Below are 16,564 nucleotides of genomic sequence, written 5' to 3' on the forward strand. Positions count from 1 at the left end.
AGGTTGTGTTCAGGCTTTACCCACGTCGGACTTTCGCCGAATCTTTGTTCGCCAATTGAATTCGCTGCAACATGCACTCGAGCTCCTCATTCTCTTAGCATTGCATCTTTGTGTCACACTTAGAGGCTCATTACTTACCCCAGAAAGTGACCTCTAGAGCCTAGGTAAATCCCCGTCTATAATCACCCTTTACCTACATTTCATATTATGCAGACGACCGAAGGTGCAGCTGCCAGACGTCACCTCGGACCAATCAAAACACAGATATAGAAAGCTTACGTCACTGCACATTTATCCTTATGAATGGTAACCAATGAAATAAGCGGTCTTTATCCGTATAAAGACAGGGGACTAGTCTAGCAATAAAAAAGTAAATGGCTTGACAAATATTTAAAACTAGAGGGCGCGCGTCACAAAAGCTCATACATACTCCGACTCAGTGATTTTAGCACAAGACCCGACTTGAACAACGTCTATTGCCCTTTTCGAAACCACGGTCTTGGCTTTGGATTCGGCTTCAGGCTCCGTTCTCTCGTCTGAAGCCCTGAGTGCGTGCGCAAAGCACGCAACATGTCAAAACAACCGCGGGGTCAAGCTAGCCTGAAACGAATCCAAAGCCGAAGCCCGAAGATTTCGAAAAGGGACAAAGTTTGTTTGAAGGCTCATTTTATAAGTTGATTCTGACCCACCAAGATGACGATATCTCTGCCCGAGTAGACCGTCCTAGCCACGCTTATCCTCTGCTTCTGTCCACCACTCAGGTTAATTCCTTTCTCTCCAATCTCAGTCTGGTCTCCTCCTGGTAAGATATCAATGTCTGGTTTCATGGCACACGCATCAATGGTCTTCTTGTATCTGAATTTAAAGGGCGTCGGGATACCACTGTTAATCTCTATCTTAATTTCAGAATGTTTTGGTTAGGATTATGATCCAAAAGGTCGAATGCATTATGCCCTCAGATGTAAAAATGTCAATGACGTTTTCAGTATCACACGGATAAAAACCCTTACAGTGAAAACCATTCAAATACACAAAGATCTGATTTGAATGGAAATGTTGAATGCAAAGATCACATGAAAAGAAGCGATCGTGATTAGAAAATATAATTTCTATTATGCACCAATTTTATATTTTGAATAAATGTATTAAATCACAAGAAGGCGCTTGTGGGCGTGGGGGGTGAGTCTCCTGTGCTCTGGCACCGCAAACCCAAAACCCAAAACCCTCTTCTAGCATTCAGAAGAACCTTCTTCTTCGGGTGGGATTCGAACCCAAGATTTGCACATTCTACTATACTAAGTGTGCCAGGTGACAAAAACAGAATAGAGTATCCGCAGAAGGTAGGTGTTTATGTACTTTTCCTTCTCATATCATCCTGCATGAATACAAAACAAATTTAAAAAAAAGAAAATGTGTGGGATTTAAAGTCAGTCTTAGATCTTACTTTTTCGAGACCAAACTTTCACCGAACAGGACATTGTCTTGTAATGTTGCGTTGATCAGCCATGCTTTCTGCGCTGCGTATGCGATGGATGCCTTGGTCCTGGAACAAGTGAAATAGTTTACAATTAATGAACAGTATTATTAATAAAACAAGCAAAACAAATTGGGCAGAATTTGAAACAAACGATCACATGCACATGAAGTTGTTTTTCCCCACAGAATTCCTTTGCAACCTTTAAACGATTAAAGCTGATACCTCCACTTCAGACACGGCTATTCGTACTAAAACTTGCCACTGACCTACTGAACTGCACACTGCCGGACAATGTGGTCATCTCGCCCTGCATAGCGGACACCAGGGACGACTTGCCGCTTCCAACAGCTCCAATGATCATTGTCAACTCACCTGAGTGGAAAAGTGTTCAAACATAATAATACCCTTTGGTTTTTATGTGTTTTGTCTGTATTGGTAGAATATTGTTAGTTTTCTGTTTTACCAAAACACAGAGTACTTTCCCGAGTTCTGTGAAAAAAAGTTACAGGCGGATGGGATTCGAACCCACGACCTATGCCATTCTTACCTTAAGCAGTGTCCCACCAACTAGACCACCGAGATTGCCCGGTAGCTAGAGGCAGTTTTTATATTTTAGCAGCTGATACTGCAGCAGTATTGACAAGATGTTAGATTTCCCATAGAATAATGTTGCTCTACAAAATTTTATTGTAGACTTATGCACCTCTGTATAACATTTGCAGATACAAATAGAATACAAGATTGTTTCTTTGTGTGTGTCAAGGAGCCCTTTCGAAACTATTGCTTTTGGGCTTGGACTCCAGCTCAGGCTCAGTTCACCCGTATGAAGCTGTGTACAGAAGGCACGGGTTTCAAAAATACTGACGGGAGCTAAGTTGTGGTTTAAAAACGGAGAACAATAAAGATATATATAAGGAGTTCTAGTTTGGGTTGGTACGGTAATTCGCTGGTACGGGCACGTCACTGACAAGAGGCAACATATTAACTGCCAGCCTCGTTTTCGTCACTGTTAGTCCCCCAGCTCCGGAATAAGAACAGCTCTAGTATTTATTTCTTTTACCTGCCGGTATGTCAACGTTGATGTTTGAAAGGATTGGCCTCTTGCTATTCTTGTCCCAGGTGAAGTTGCCATCTGTAATCTAGAGGTACAAACCAGCAGGAGATGTTATTTAACTAGTCCATTAATACACAAACAGTCGTTGGATGAATCCCCGATACCTTTCGGTCGTTCAGCATGACAGAGGTATAATTCTATTTACAAACAAGCGGGAGCTGTTCTTTATGAAGGCATTAATACATAGAACAGTCGTTGTAGTGTGTCCGAATACATGTGGGTCATTCAGCAGGGAAAGAGTTTAACAAAGGAGGGTCCATGATTGCATGTGTTGACACACTTGCGTGCATGGGAGAGGCTGTGGGTAATTAAACTAAAACTACAAAGTTATAAAACTTCACAAGAACTCTCACAATTTCAGAAATGAGAAATACGAGTTTTAATGTGCTTAGCACTTCTCTGAAAGGCAGTTACATTACCTGATTTAATTGAGAAAAATCCCCCCACACGTACAAAAAAAAAACAATATTTTGTTTTTGTTTACCTTGATGGCAACTGACCGAGGCACATGACCGAGTTTGGTTGTGTGCGTAATGCCATACTTAATGGAACGCTTTGATACAACCACCTTCGGTAATATACTCGACGTTTCATCCACTTCATCGATGTGGTTGTCATCGTAACCGTTCTCGTTGTGACGACCAACCTATGTTATGATAATAATAAGAGCTTTGCTCATAATCAACCTTGTGAGTCAGTTGGGGCTACATTTAGGTCCGGTGACATTTAGGTACATGTTTGGGGCTACATTTAGGTCAGGCAACATTTAAGGCTCGGGCTACATTTAGGGGCCGCACAGACGTGGCTTTGGAGACTGGCTATAAGGTTTTTTAATACTTGTGTGCGTGACATGGTTTCACATACATTTGGTTGTTGTATTGCATGGGAGGCCAGGAACAAATTTGACAACAGCTATATTATAAGGGATACGGGATAATGTTTGTGCTCATTAACTGCAAATAACCAAACAAAAGAACTGTTTCTACTTACTTTCGGTCACTTTAGTTGTTAGGTTTCTAATCAATTCGCACGGATACGTATATCGGCTCATTATCCCTTTTAAAAGTCTATCATAAGTTGTAGGCTTGATTCGGTATCGACACTCTGCTGCCTATTGTTTGGTACAACAGTTACTGCACACGTTTATGGGTGCGTTCGTTTAATAGCTTCCCTGGGTCGACCCCGGTGTGTGGCGGGTTTTTTTTCAGGACGAACGTGGGTAATTATCTGCACACGTTCGTCCTGGAAAAAGAAAACACCACACACCGGGGTAGACCCGGGGAAGCTAATCGAACGCACCCTTTGTATTCATATGCATTTGCCACAATTATAACTTGCATCTGTCATTCGTCAATTCCTTTTAAACTATCTGAACCACAAGAATAGTAAATGTCTGTCTAAATGGCCCTTACTTTATCCGTTCCGAACACGGCAGATTCCTTCACAACGGAAACAAACAAGAATGATAAACAAAGCACGCACGTATTTTGACATGGGGCTTAGCCGTGGTGGTCTGACACTTTTGTATTGTACTACAGTCTGTATCTGTGTACAGAGGAAGAGTCATGTATAGGGCTAACATGGGACTGAGAGAAGATATGCGTGGAATGACTCCAGGTATAACGGACAAAAGAGTCACATTTTGGGACTAAAGGCCGAGTTATAGTCGGTCGCGCGATGGTCGGGCGTCGGACGCGCGATCATAAAAAGACAGGCCTCAGTCTTAAGATTGCGCGCAAGATTTCCGTCGCGCGACCATCGCGCGACCGACTATAAACCGGCCTTTATGTGGTAGATCTTCCGAGAGACACCTCCAGTGAAAAGTTTCCATAATATTCTGTCACCATTCGTTTTGAAATGAAAATAATTTACTCAAATTAAAATTCCTTTATGTGAAATGGCAGGAATGACAATATATACAAACAGTTTCTCAAATATACAAAACATCAATTACATGTTGAAAAGAATTAGCTACTCACGTGTTCATTATCCATGCCGTGGCCAGTGTTCTTGTAATCTCTTTCCCGCCAATCGTTTCCTGCGCTTTGCATTTCAACCTCCTGCGCCATAAAGAATCGTTGCAGTCGTGCAGTGCTTATTATACCATTAACGAGGTGCGTGGTTATCATTGGTAACATGAAGAGGGGACCAGTCATTAGGTTGAACAACGCCAAGGCCGAGAAAGACTTATCGGGTGTGAGATCTTCACCGCTGAGGGCGGGGTAGGTCCCAAATGTCTGCCGCAGAAAACAAAATAAAAATAAAAACACACAAACAAGTACTAAAAAATATGTCTGGTGAAATCTTGTAATTTTGTTGTATATTATGTTTGTTCTCGCAATTTGTTTTTTTAATCTGGTTTTAAAATCACCAATCGTAACGTTCGCATATTCTTAATGACGCAACTTGTAGACGTAAACCAAAGTTCTTTTTTCCATTCATCCATGAATATAAATATATTTCAAATCAATTTTTTTGTACTAACCAGCAGCGTAACCAAGAGCGGGGCGGCTGACACAATAAATCCTGCATGGAGTGTGAAAAACAAATAATTAGTTGAAACAACAAGAACAACAAGAACAACAAGAACAACAAGAACAACAAGAACAACAACAACAACAACAACAACAGCAACAGCAACAGCAACAGCAACAGCAACAGCAACAGCAACAGCAACAGCAACAGCAACAGCAACAGCAACAGCAACAGCAACAGCAACAGCAACAGCAACAGCAACAGCAACAACAACATAACAGCAACAGCAACAGCAACAGCAACAGCAACAGCAACAGCAATAGCAACAACAATAACAACAACAACAACAACAACAACAACAACAACAACAACAACAACAACACAAACACCATCACCACTTTAATCATGATGAATGAAAAAATACCTATAACTCCATAACCGACGTTCATCCTCAGTATATGGTTCAACTCTTGGAGTCGTATTTTCTCCACGACTTTCACATAGAGTTGCTCCCATCCGTAAGATTTCAGCAGCTTGATACCTTGCAAGATCTCGTTGGAATGTTTTAGTCTTTCATCTGCTAAATACTGAATAAAGAAAAACGATTCCACATAGTTACACACATTTCATCCTCAGTTGTTTGCTGTAAATTAAATGAAAACAGCTCATTTGGTTTGAATAAAAAATTGCTTAAAAATGTTTTGAGGCAAAGTTCCAGTTGAAAAGTGAAAAAAAAGTCCTTAGTCGAAACGTTTAGTCGTTGTTCCTTGAGTGACGTATACTCTGCTTGTCAATGTACCTATAACGGAACCCAGGGGTGATTTCACAAAGAGTTAGGACTCGTTTTATCTTGAGTTAGGACACTTAAGATTAATCTTAAGGTCTGCATGCTACAGTGCAGGATTGGAACTCGTCCTAAGTCCTAAGATTAGTCTCAAGTTAAGAAGAGTTTTGTTTTTTACAGCAATATGAGTGAGATATAAATACAAATACAGTACTGAAATAAATAGATTTAAGATTTATTGTTGTTGATATTTACCAGGGCATTCTTCTGGTGTTTGGCCATGAAGTTAGCAATCCATAACTGGACTGGAATGACAAGAATGTAAACCACTGAACCAAGCAGAGCTGCAGTACCAAGTTGAACGTATAGAAGATACAGAACGAGGGCAATCTAGAAACAAAGAGGAAGTCAATTATATTTAAAGATTGTCGAACACACATCGAGTATTGACAGAATATTAATTACACAACGATAAAAATAGTATTATACAACATGAACAATTTCTTTGTTTATTGTTTGCTGATGCAGTCATAACAGGACTCGGCAAATAATAACAACATTTGATTCATTTGCGTGAATTATCACAGAATTTAAATACACATTTTTTATTTCAATTCATTTCATTAAAGCCATTATACACTTTCGGTAAACAGTATTGTCCAAGTCCCACACTTCGTGTATCACAACTTATATATAAAATAACAATCCTGTGGAAATTTAGGCTCAATCGGACATCGGAGTCGGGAGAAAATAACGGGAAAACCCACTCCTGTTTTCGCGCGTTTCGCCGTGTCATGACATGTGTTTATAACAAATCCGTAATTCTCGTTAACGAGAATTTATATTGTTTTACCGTTTTCTCAAAAAGTAAAGCATTTCATGGACTAATATTTCAAGAGAAGTCTTTCACCATTACCTTCTGTAAACCCTGTAAATTATTTGTAAATCTGTGAACTTTTTTTTTTTCTGTACCGAAAGGGTCCAATGGCTTTAATACTACATTTTGTAGCCCACAAGCCAAATTGCATGTGATTTTTACAAGCACGGTTTAGCAATAAATAATGAAAACAGTGAGGAATTTACAACTAGGATAAAAAAAAAACATTTAAGGCAGTGGACACTACTGGTAATTACTCAAACAATTGTTAGCATAAAACCTTACTTGGTGACGAGTAATGGAAAGAGGTTGATAGTATAAAACGTCGTGAGAAACTGCTCCCTCTGAAGTGCCATAGTTTTCGAGAAAGAAGTAATTTTCCACGAATTTGATTTCGAGACCTCAGATTTAGAACTTGAGGTCTCGAAATCAACCATCTAAACGCACACAACTTCGTGTGACAAGGGTGTTTTGTTCTTTCATTATTATCTCGCAAACTTCGATGACCGATTGAGCTGAAATTTTCACAGGTTAGTTATTTTATGCATAAATATGTTGAGATACACCAACTGTGAAGGCTAGTCTTTGACAATTACCAATAGTGTCCACTGCCTTTAAAACACACGTGGAGTACATGACTGGATGAGGAATACAATCAATCAATAGGACTACCAATAAACAACGACTGTAAAGCATAGTGGATGAAACCGGAGAAGGAACTGAGAAATACGTAGCGAAATATATGCCTGCGTTCGATTAGCTTCCCTGTGTCGACCCTGCGGTGCTCACTCGGTGAGCCCCTGTCATGCACATCGGGTCACCCCAAGCGACCCACTCTACAAGAAGGGCACTGGAGGCTGACCCGGGTGAGCCCCTGGAATGACGTCAAAGCTATTCGAACGTACCGGGACAGACACGGGGTCGACCCAGGGAAGCTAAACGAACGCACCCTGTACTATCCCATTTCACTCGGCTGTATCTTTTGATGACTCCACGTACGACAACCCCATGTATATGCCAACCTTGTCCACCCCGACACGAACTTGCCTCGTTCGGACAAAAGGGCGGGAATGATAAGTTTGAGAACAATGCTGCGAAGGCGTCCACTAATTATTCACATTGGACTCGTATCTTAAATTTTGAAGTGTCGCAGCAGTATACATGGCAAAATAAAGGATGTCACCAATCAAAGGACAATAACCGATGTGCGGTAAGGTTATGGTGGCGCTGTCCAACTCAGTGAAACCCCAATAATATTAACTTATTATACACAAGCAAGTTTTATGGTTTGTGTCAGTGTCAATATTTGTGAGTAGTGTACGTCTCTTACCTGTTGCAGCCCTAACAGGAATTGAAAAAAAAAAAGATTTTGAGTTTGTCTCTTACCAAGAAAGGGACGGTCCATAGAAAATGAAAATACTGGAACATGTAGAGCAGGTTCATTGGGTCCGTCGACATGTGATTGGTGATCTGACCCACGGTCATGTCGCCCCCAGTCGTAGCAAACGTGGACAAGCTCAGAGATTTCTCGTAAACCATCGACTGTTGGACATAAACAGAAACTGTATTACAATCATTCTGAAACCTAGACAATGGCAGCTTTAATTATAATACCATGAAAAAGACCTGGGTCAATTTTTGCTCCGTGCCTCAGCTTGGTTACTTTGGATCAAATAGAAGCAAAGCGAGCTGGTCACACCGTGTCAAAGGTCAACTCTTACATGCCACCAAGGCGTAAAGACACTGGGCACTATTGGTAATTGTCAAAGACCAGTCTTCTTGGTGTATCTCAACATATGCATAGAATAACAAACCTGGAAAATTTGAGCGCAATCGGTCGTCGAAGTTACGAGATAACAATGAAAGAAAAAACACCCTTGTCACACGAAGTTGTGTGCGTTTAGATGCTTGATTTCGAGACCTCAAACTCTAAATATGAGGTCTCGAAATCAAATTCGTGGAAAATTAATTCTTTTTCGAAAACTACTCCACTTCAGAGGGAGCCATTTCTCACAATCTGTTGTACTACCAATCTCTCCCCATTACTCGTTACCAAGGAAGGTTTTATGCTAATAAATATTTGAGTATTTACCAAGTGTCCACTGCCTTTAAACAAACTCCCAGTATTTGGATAATGTCACTAGGCTAAACAAATAGTGTGGATGACGTCACTTTTTGGGGCAGAAATTGCTCACCCAAAATTTGACATCTTGCATGACGACCATGGCTTTAAAAAATAATATTTTATGGATGATTTTGGCAAAATTGTGAACTCGTATTGTTAACAGCGCTGACGTCGAGCCCTTTGACATGCGGTTACTTCGTTTTCTTTACAAGCAATGACTTATGAATATGATGATAATAATAAGTATCAATGGTGGGTCATTATGAGAACATAAACAAAGACAAAATCTTTATCAAGTGCTGGTTTGAGGAGAGGTTAGTCTTGGTCCAAGACGTCATAAGTCGATAGTGGACAGTGTACTACGCTCAGTTGTAAATCGCTGAGCGCCCCCCGCCCCCACTGTATGGTTTAACCAACTTGACTGCCTCCCACTGACGTCGATCACTGACGTCTTGGGCCAAGACTAGGGAGAGGTATAATTACAGTGCACATCACAGTGATCCTTGCCATTCGAACTTCATAAGATCACAACAGGGGTAATCTAAAAAGATATTGAAATTAGAAGTGGGATGTCACCATACTTAGTATGGTGACATCCCACCTCTAACTTTAAGATCTTTTTTAGATTACCCCTGTTATGATGTTATGAAGTTCGCATGGCATGGATTACTTTGGATTTTATTGTGAATCATGGTCTGGTACATGTCTTTATGTATGGTTACCAAGGTAGCCATCTTTAACCTGGTTAATCTGACAAGAGAGGGGGCTAAGAAAGTGTCGTGGCCGAGCGGTTGGGAGAACCGAATTCAAACTGTGGTGTTTTTTTGATTAGCAGAGTGTGGGTTCGAGTCCCCGGCCTTGACACCTGTGTCCTTAAGCAAGACATCGTCCTTCGGATGGGACGTAAAGCCGTTGGTCCCATGTGTTGTGTAATGCATGTAAAAGAACCCAGTGCACTTATCGAAAAGAGAAGGGGTTCGCCCTGGTGTTCCTGGCTGTGGCTGCTGTATGCGCCGTAGCACCTTGTAAACCATTATAAGGTGCTTAATAATAGGGTCTCAGAATCCATCACTGCAATAACCCATCTTTCTGAAAGTTTGTACATACTCAGCGCCTTGAGTACCTTGTTTGGTAGATACGTGCGCTATATAAGACTTCGATATTATATTATTCTTATTATTATTCTTATTATTATTCTTATTATTATTCTTATTATTATTCTTATTATTATTCTTATTATTATTATTATTATTATTATTATTATTATTATTATTATTATTATTATTATTATTATTATTATTATTAATATTATTATTATTATTATTATTATTATTATTATTATTATTATTATTATTATTATTATTATTATTATTATTATTATTATTATTATTATTATTATTATTATTATTATTATTATTATTATTATTATTATTATTATTATTATTATTATTATTATTATTATTATTATTATTATTATTATTATTATTATTATTATTATTATTATTATTATTATTATTATTATTATTATTATTATTATTATTATTATTATTATTATTATTATTATTATTATTATTATTATTATTATTATTATTATTATTATTATTATTATTATTATTATTATTATTATTATTATTATTATTATTATTATTATTATTATTATTATTATTATTATTATTATTATTATTATTATTATTATTATTATTATTATTATTATTATTATTATTATTATTATTATTATTATTATTATTATTATTATTATTATTATTATTATTATTATTATTATTATTATTATTATTATTATTATTATTATTATTGTTAGTATATTATTATTAATACAGCTCAATGAAATGTCAACAAAACCAAAATGAATACCTGTATGGTTGACCGTAGACACATCCCATAGTACGCGGAGTAATAGAAGGACAAATGCGCGGCAGTAAATTGGAACGTTTCTGCAATGAATGACACAACTGCAAGCACGAACCCGTTCGCCATGAATTCACTTGCACTGATAAAATGTGGTTTAACCTTCAAAAGGAATTTTGGAAGAACAAATAATGAGAGGTTAATATCACAGCAACATGAATTGAAAGATTTGAAGTAATGATTATAACAACTTTACTGGTGAATCACAGACCGATTTTTTAATGAGTGATAGAATTCACAATTATTATGTAGTTTTCAATAAAATAAAAGTCAATTATTGTAAAGTTATCTCATAATTGAAAAGTCGTGTTCTCGTGAAAAATACACATTAAAAGACACTGGACACCTTTGGTAATTGTCAAAGAACAGTCTTCTCACACGAAGTTGTGTGCTTTCAGATGCTTGGTTTCGAGACCTCAAGCGTGAGGTCTCGAAATCAATTCAAATATTTTACTGAGAAATTACCTCTTTGAGCTGTTTCTCACAATGTTTTATACTTTCAACAGCTCTCCATTGCTCGTTACCAAGAAAGTTTGTATACTAACAAATATTTGGGGTAACTCCCAATAGTGTCCAGTGCCTTACACACATGATTTTCGTTTTAGATAACAAAAGAACGTAAATTTGGGTGTTTTATAGAGACAACAAGTATTGTATCATGATAACCGGGGTGTTGTTTCTACGGATTCTGAGCGGTGCTTGCAGGAGATTTTACGTGAAACCAGACATGTGTGTTTTTAAAAGCATGTGGTTGGTTGCAATCTCCTTTTTATATTATATGAATATGAAGAAGGTGAAGAAGGTCTGGATTGGATCGAAAGCTAAGGCCACCTACCCTATTCATTATATGAATATATTTGTATCATTGGCAGGGGGCTGGTATGACAAATCTTAAGATAACATTTGTTATACTTTTGTATAACCTTGTCCAACTTGTAATCATTTTGTATAATGTAAAAGATTAAAAAATAAAAAATAAATAAATCAATAAAAAATCAGATGTTACATCTAATCGCTTAGGTATTTTTGTTCATGCGGATTACATTTTCCCAGCACATAATGGGTGCGTTCGATTAGCTTCCCTGGGTGGACCCTGGGGTGCTCACTCGGGTGAGCCCCTGACAAGAGATCATAGAACGATCAACCACACTTCCCATCTCGTGGCGTTGTCATGCACATCGGGTCACCCCAAGTGACCCATTCTACAAGCAGGGCACTGGGGGCTGACCCGGGTGAGCTCCTCGAATGATGTCAAAGCTATTCGAACACACCGGGGGCAGACCGGGGTCGACCCAGGGAAGCTAAACAAACGCCTACTGACCCATTTCACCTGACGTCATCAGCAGAAAAATCTTGAATGTGCCATACTGGTGGGCAATTTCACTGTGCGTTTTTATATATAACTCTATGCTGCGCGTTATGCAGTAAAGTGAGCATTTTAGGCGACACTGCGTTAATACACGTAAACCTAACGGCCCACCAACATGGTGAGCGTGACATTGGTCGCCGCGTGTGATACGCGTGCAAGGGGTCAATAGATGGATTACACATGAAGCCATCTCTGATGACAAACAATAGAAAAGGTGCACACGACTCTCAGCCAATGATAGCCTTTCAAGCGCGCAATATGTTTCACCAAAGATGGCGGCAAATGCAGTCCACGAACTAATCTCCTACTGCTCTTTGAAATGTGTACAAAACTCATTCACCTCTTCATGCCGACCAGTCTTGTAGTAAAAGTCTGTTACGTACAGCACAATCCCTGAGACGCAGACTGGGCCAACCAGACCAGCAAAATCACCCAGTAGTTTTAGAATTCCCGCCAACGCCATCCGTACAAAGTAGATGCGGACGATGACCTTACCCAGTGACGGCTGGTGACCTTTAGATACGGCCTGTAGCTATTTTGTGTTAATAAAAAATAATAAAAACATAATGTTTATACAAATATTCTTTATAAAGAAAAAATACTAATTATAAACACCAGTAATTCGAAAATGTCCACCCTGCTGGGTGTTCAAGGCGCAGTAAAATAAAAAAATAATTAACAAAATTGAAAACCTGTGAAAAACGATAAGTTTTGAAGAGAGATTCGAGTTTTATAGTGGGTTTTCTTGGTCAATTTCGAAAAGTGAGCAGCCAGTTTAACCACCAGCCTATCTATTTCGTACGAAATCAAATGCTACTGAAAAGGGTAATTCGATTTCTTTTTAAGACTACTCAAATGTACTTTTACGTCATTCGATTTAACAAAATAATGATTCAATTTAACAATTCATCAAAGCTGCATTCAAATTCGCAGATTTTTTTAACTCGTGCGTTTAGTCATTCAAATTTCACTTTGGGGCAGTCAATTCTGGAATTTGTGCAATCTGAAAAACGCTTGGTTAACTTTTTGTTTCCTTACGAATGTTAAAGGCATACGGTTCATTTTTGGCACTCTTGAACATAGTATGCTAACCTGTCTGGCACGCCAGCAAATTGATGGTTGGCGAATATAAAATAATAGATTTAAAAAACAAACGAGAGAAAAAAAAGCAAAAAACAAAAACATCAAACACATTCAAATATCAGGTCTTGCTCAGTTAACCATTAATGCTCTATGGAAAAAAATATATAGAAATAAACAAACCTTATGGAGCCCCAGGTAAAGTCTTCTGGAAACATAAAATAGACTGAAAATAAGGTTCGCTTGATTTAAAAAAAAAGTGAAGGTACAAAACGGTTGCCTTTTACAGTTTATCTGTTTAATTCGTATTTCTTTAGTCGTTATTTGAATCCTCGTTTAGCGAAATTGATTGCCTCTTTATGAAATTGAAAATGATTAAATCAGCAAAATCTCTAGTCGAACCAGCTTTGCTAAATGGAATGACGATTGTGTGTCATGAAAAAGAATGAGTGTGCTAGGAACTTGAATGCCTCAAAACGAAATTGAATGACTGAATTCTGAATTTGAAACGCAGTAAAAACCGGAGATGCAAAATAGCTCTAAAGGCACTGCACACGTTTGGTAATTATCAAAGACCAGTGTTCTCACTTAGTGTATCCCATCATAAGCATAAAATAACAAGCCTGTGACTCAATTTGGGCTCAATCGGTCATCGAAGTTGCGAAAAAATGATGAAAGAAAAAACAGCGGCAACACAATTTGTGTGCTTTCAGATAGGAATAAAAGACTTCTAGCTAGAAGTCTTAGTATTATTTTAGTGAGGAATTACCTCTTTCTCAAAAACTACGTTACTTCAGAGGGAGCCGTTTCCCACAATGTTTTATACTACCAACAGCTCTTTAATGCTTATTACCAAGTCAGTTTTTAAGCTAATTATTTGTTTTGAGTAATTACCAAACGTGTAGGCCTACCTTCCTTTTGATTCGAACGCATGAAAATTAAATTGGCCGCTCATTTTCCGAAATTGACCGAGAAAACCTATGTACAAAGACAAGATCTAAGATTGAAGGATTTGGGTACTTTTTGTAACACACAACACAATGTCCACAGATTTAAATTAAACTTACACAGTTTACAGAGAGCGAAGGTAGTATTAAAGCTTCCCTTAAAATATCACTTGCTGATGTGCTGTAGTTTTTGAGAAATGAGTAAAACAATGTCAAGAAAACAATACGTTTTACATTCTAAAATATTGTCTGCGAAAATTGAGACGAAAATTATTTTCGTGACTTGTTTTACTAATTTCTCCTAAACTGGTGTGCTGGTAGAGAGTTCCAGATGCCGTAGTGTATGACTAGTTTACTGTTTCCTGACTTCCCTGTTGCACAAGTGACTTCTTTTTATTCAATGCCTACCTTTTCCTTTTCATATTCCTCCTTGAACTGCTGGTGTAATGTCTCTGCATTTAGACTCTCCGGTAACTTTCCCAAGTCCGGAACATCCAATGGTCTCTTGTAGCCAAGGAAGAAGATCCAATTCAACCACCAGAAAGACACTTGCGAGGCAAGGTTGACGTAGTATGCTCGGAACAGTGGCTCCGAGGAGGTCAAGTCGTCGACAATCTCACTGGAAGGGTTCGGATTGCTACGGAACACCTATAATGTGCAAGGATATGGTAGACATCCTTTGAAGACAAAAAAAAAACTGCCAGGCACTTTAACCGGCTAATATAGGTTTCCTCGGTCAAATTCGGTAAATGAACTGTCAATTTAATGTTCATGCGTTCAAATTAAAGCTGTTTTGCCTCTCCAGTTGTTACTGCTTTCAAATTAAGAATTCGGCCATTCAGTTTCGTTTTGAGTCGAGTCAAATTCCTTTAGCACTCTGTTCAATTTAGCGTATCGTCATTCTTTTTTTCGTGACACACACGACCCAAGAAGCGTTTGCAAATTTGAATGTTGCTTTGATGAATTGTTAAATTGAATGATTATTTTGTTCAATCGAATGACGTAGCATTACATTTGACTAATCATAAAACGAAATCGAATGACCCTCTTCAGCATTCAATTTCGCGCGAAATAGAATAGCTTGATAGTTAAATTGGCTGCTCATTTGCCGAAATTGACCGAGAAAACCTATATATAGACCTGAAGATTCATGTGACGTAAAAACAGCATAGGCAATCATGGTAGAAAACTCTGAGCAAAGACTGCAACTGAGAGCGGGAATGGAAATAAGTGTTTTTGTCGAAGACAAGGTTCGAACATACAATGAGATGAAAAGCACGGAGTTGGAGGTAAATTTGTTCCAGCAAAAAGCAGTTCTCCTTGTTTTTAAAAAACATACATTTTTAAGCTCTAACACCAATTGGGGACATATAAGGTTTTAGTTGATTTTACTCCATTCCAACTCATTGTAACCAAACTGAGGCTGGACGAAATAATTGTCTGGTACCAAGCGCAATGGACATTCATTACTGTTATTGGAAGCAGGTAACATGACCAAGATGGTGACAGCGTAATAATGGTCAATTTGGACACGGTCTTGCCATCTTCACACTGTATGGGTAGAGCTGTATTTACTCCAATAAATCTAAAATAAAAAATATAACTTCGATCCATGAAGCTCTACCTACCTTACAGATGATAACATTGATGTCCAATAAAAATAGAAGTGAGTAGCAAATCAGCTGCAGAATTGAGAGATCAAACCTTGCTATTTCAACGGAGTTCTGTTTTGCATCATGTAAGTTGATGAGCTTCCCGATCTCTCCAAGTGCTGCCAGCGCATAGTAGAGCAAAGACACGAAGGCCATACCACCAGCTTGCCAGACTTCCATGTGGTGGTAATATACAAGAGAAAAGATGCAAGCCACCAGAGCAGTGATGGGTGGAAGGTAAAGATGAGGTTGACTGCCTCCAAGACTCTGAATATAAGTCTCATCCGTGAGGATGCCTTCTGCTAAAGAGGCGAAGAGACAAAGCAGCAGGAAGATGGAAATCAGCCATCTTAGAATATGACCGGGAAAACGGAGGATGTAATCAGATCTCCAGCTGTGTTTGAATCTGACAAAACATGTTAGTGCCAAGAGAACACTTGCAGCCGTTAGAATAAACCATAGATGTGGTAGTACATCGACTAGATCAATGAAACAAGTATTGTCAGACACTCTGTCGAGTACGAAGCTTCCACTGTCATCCAAATCGGTCGAGTTGACTCCACAGAGCCAATACCAACCAATGTTCTCCTGTGCCATTGTTCATCCACGAGTTACACAATCACCAAAAGCCAGACATTGTTAGATAGATTCACTGGCAAAGAAACCTTCCTATGCGAATTACCTGAAGGTTTCAACAAGTTGTTCATTCGTCATAAGTGGACTACCAATACAGGTTAA

At 38.4% G+C, this 16,564-nt stretch overlaps 1 protein-coding gene across 1 annotated transcript in view; it reads right to left on the minus strand.

Moving 5' to 3' along the window:
• LOC139951312 (ATP-binding cassette sub-family C member 9-like) overlaps positions 1–16,564 on the minus strand; it is a 33,206-nt gene extending 16,642 nt beyond the window's left edge. The window contains exons 1-14 of the mRNA XM_071950142.1: positions 15,803–16,564; positions 14,583–14,822; positions 12,488–12,679; positions 10,725–10,880; positions 8,114–8,269; positions 6,106–6,240; positions 5,491–5,653; positions 5,077–5,117; positions 4,571–4,828; positions 3,076–3,237; positions 2,538–2,616; positions 1,744–1,849; positions 1,445–1,543; positions 690–855 (exon numbers count right to left, since the gene is read on the minus strand). Coding sequence (XP_071806243.1) covers positions 690–855; positions 1,445–1,543; positions 1,744–1,849; positions 2,538–2,616; positions 3,076–3,237; positions 4,571–4,828; positions 5,077–5,117; positions 5,491–5,653; positions 6,106–6,240; positions 8,114–8,269; positions 10,725–10,880; positions 12,488–12,679; positions 14,583–14,822; positions 15,803–16,423 — 2,574 coding nt within the window. The 5' untranslated portion in view covers positions 16,424–16,564. The remainder of the gene's footprint in view (positions 1–689; positions 856–1,444; positions 1,544–1,743; positions 1,850–2,537; positions 2,617–3,075; positions 3,238–4,570; positions 4,829–5,076; positions 5,118–5,490; positions 5,654–6,105; positions 6,241–8,113; positions 8,270–10,724; positions 10,881–12,487; positions 12,680–14,582; positions 14,823–15,802) is intronic.

Source organism: Asterias amurensis, chromosome 2 (assembly GCF_032118995.1).
Source record: "Asterias amurensis chromosome 2, ASM3211899v1".
NCBI lineage: Eukaryota > Metazoa > Echinodermata > Asteroidea > Forcipulatida > Asteriidae > Asterias > Asterias amurensis.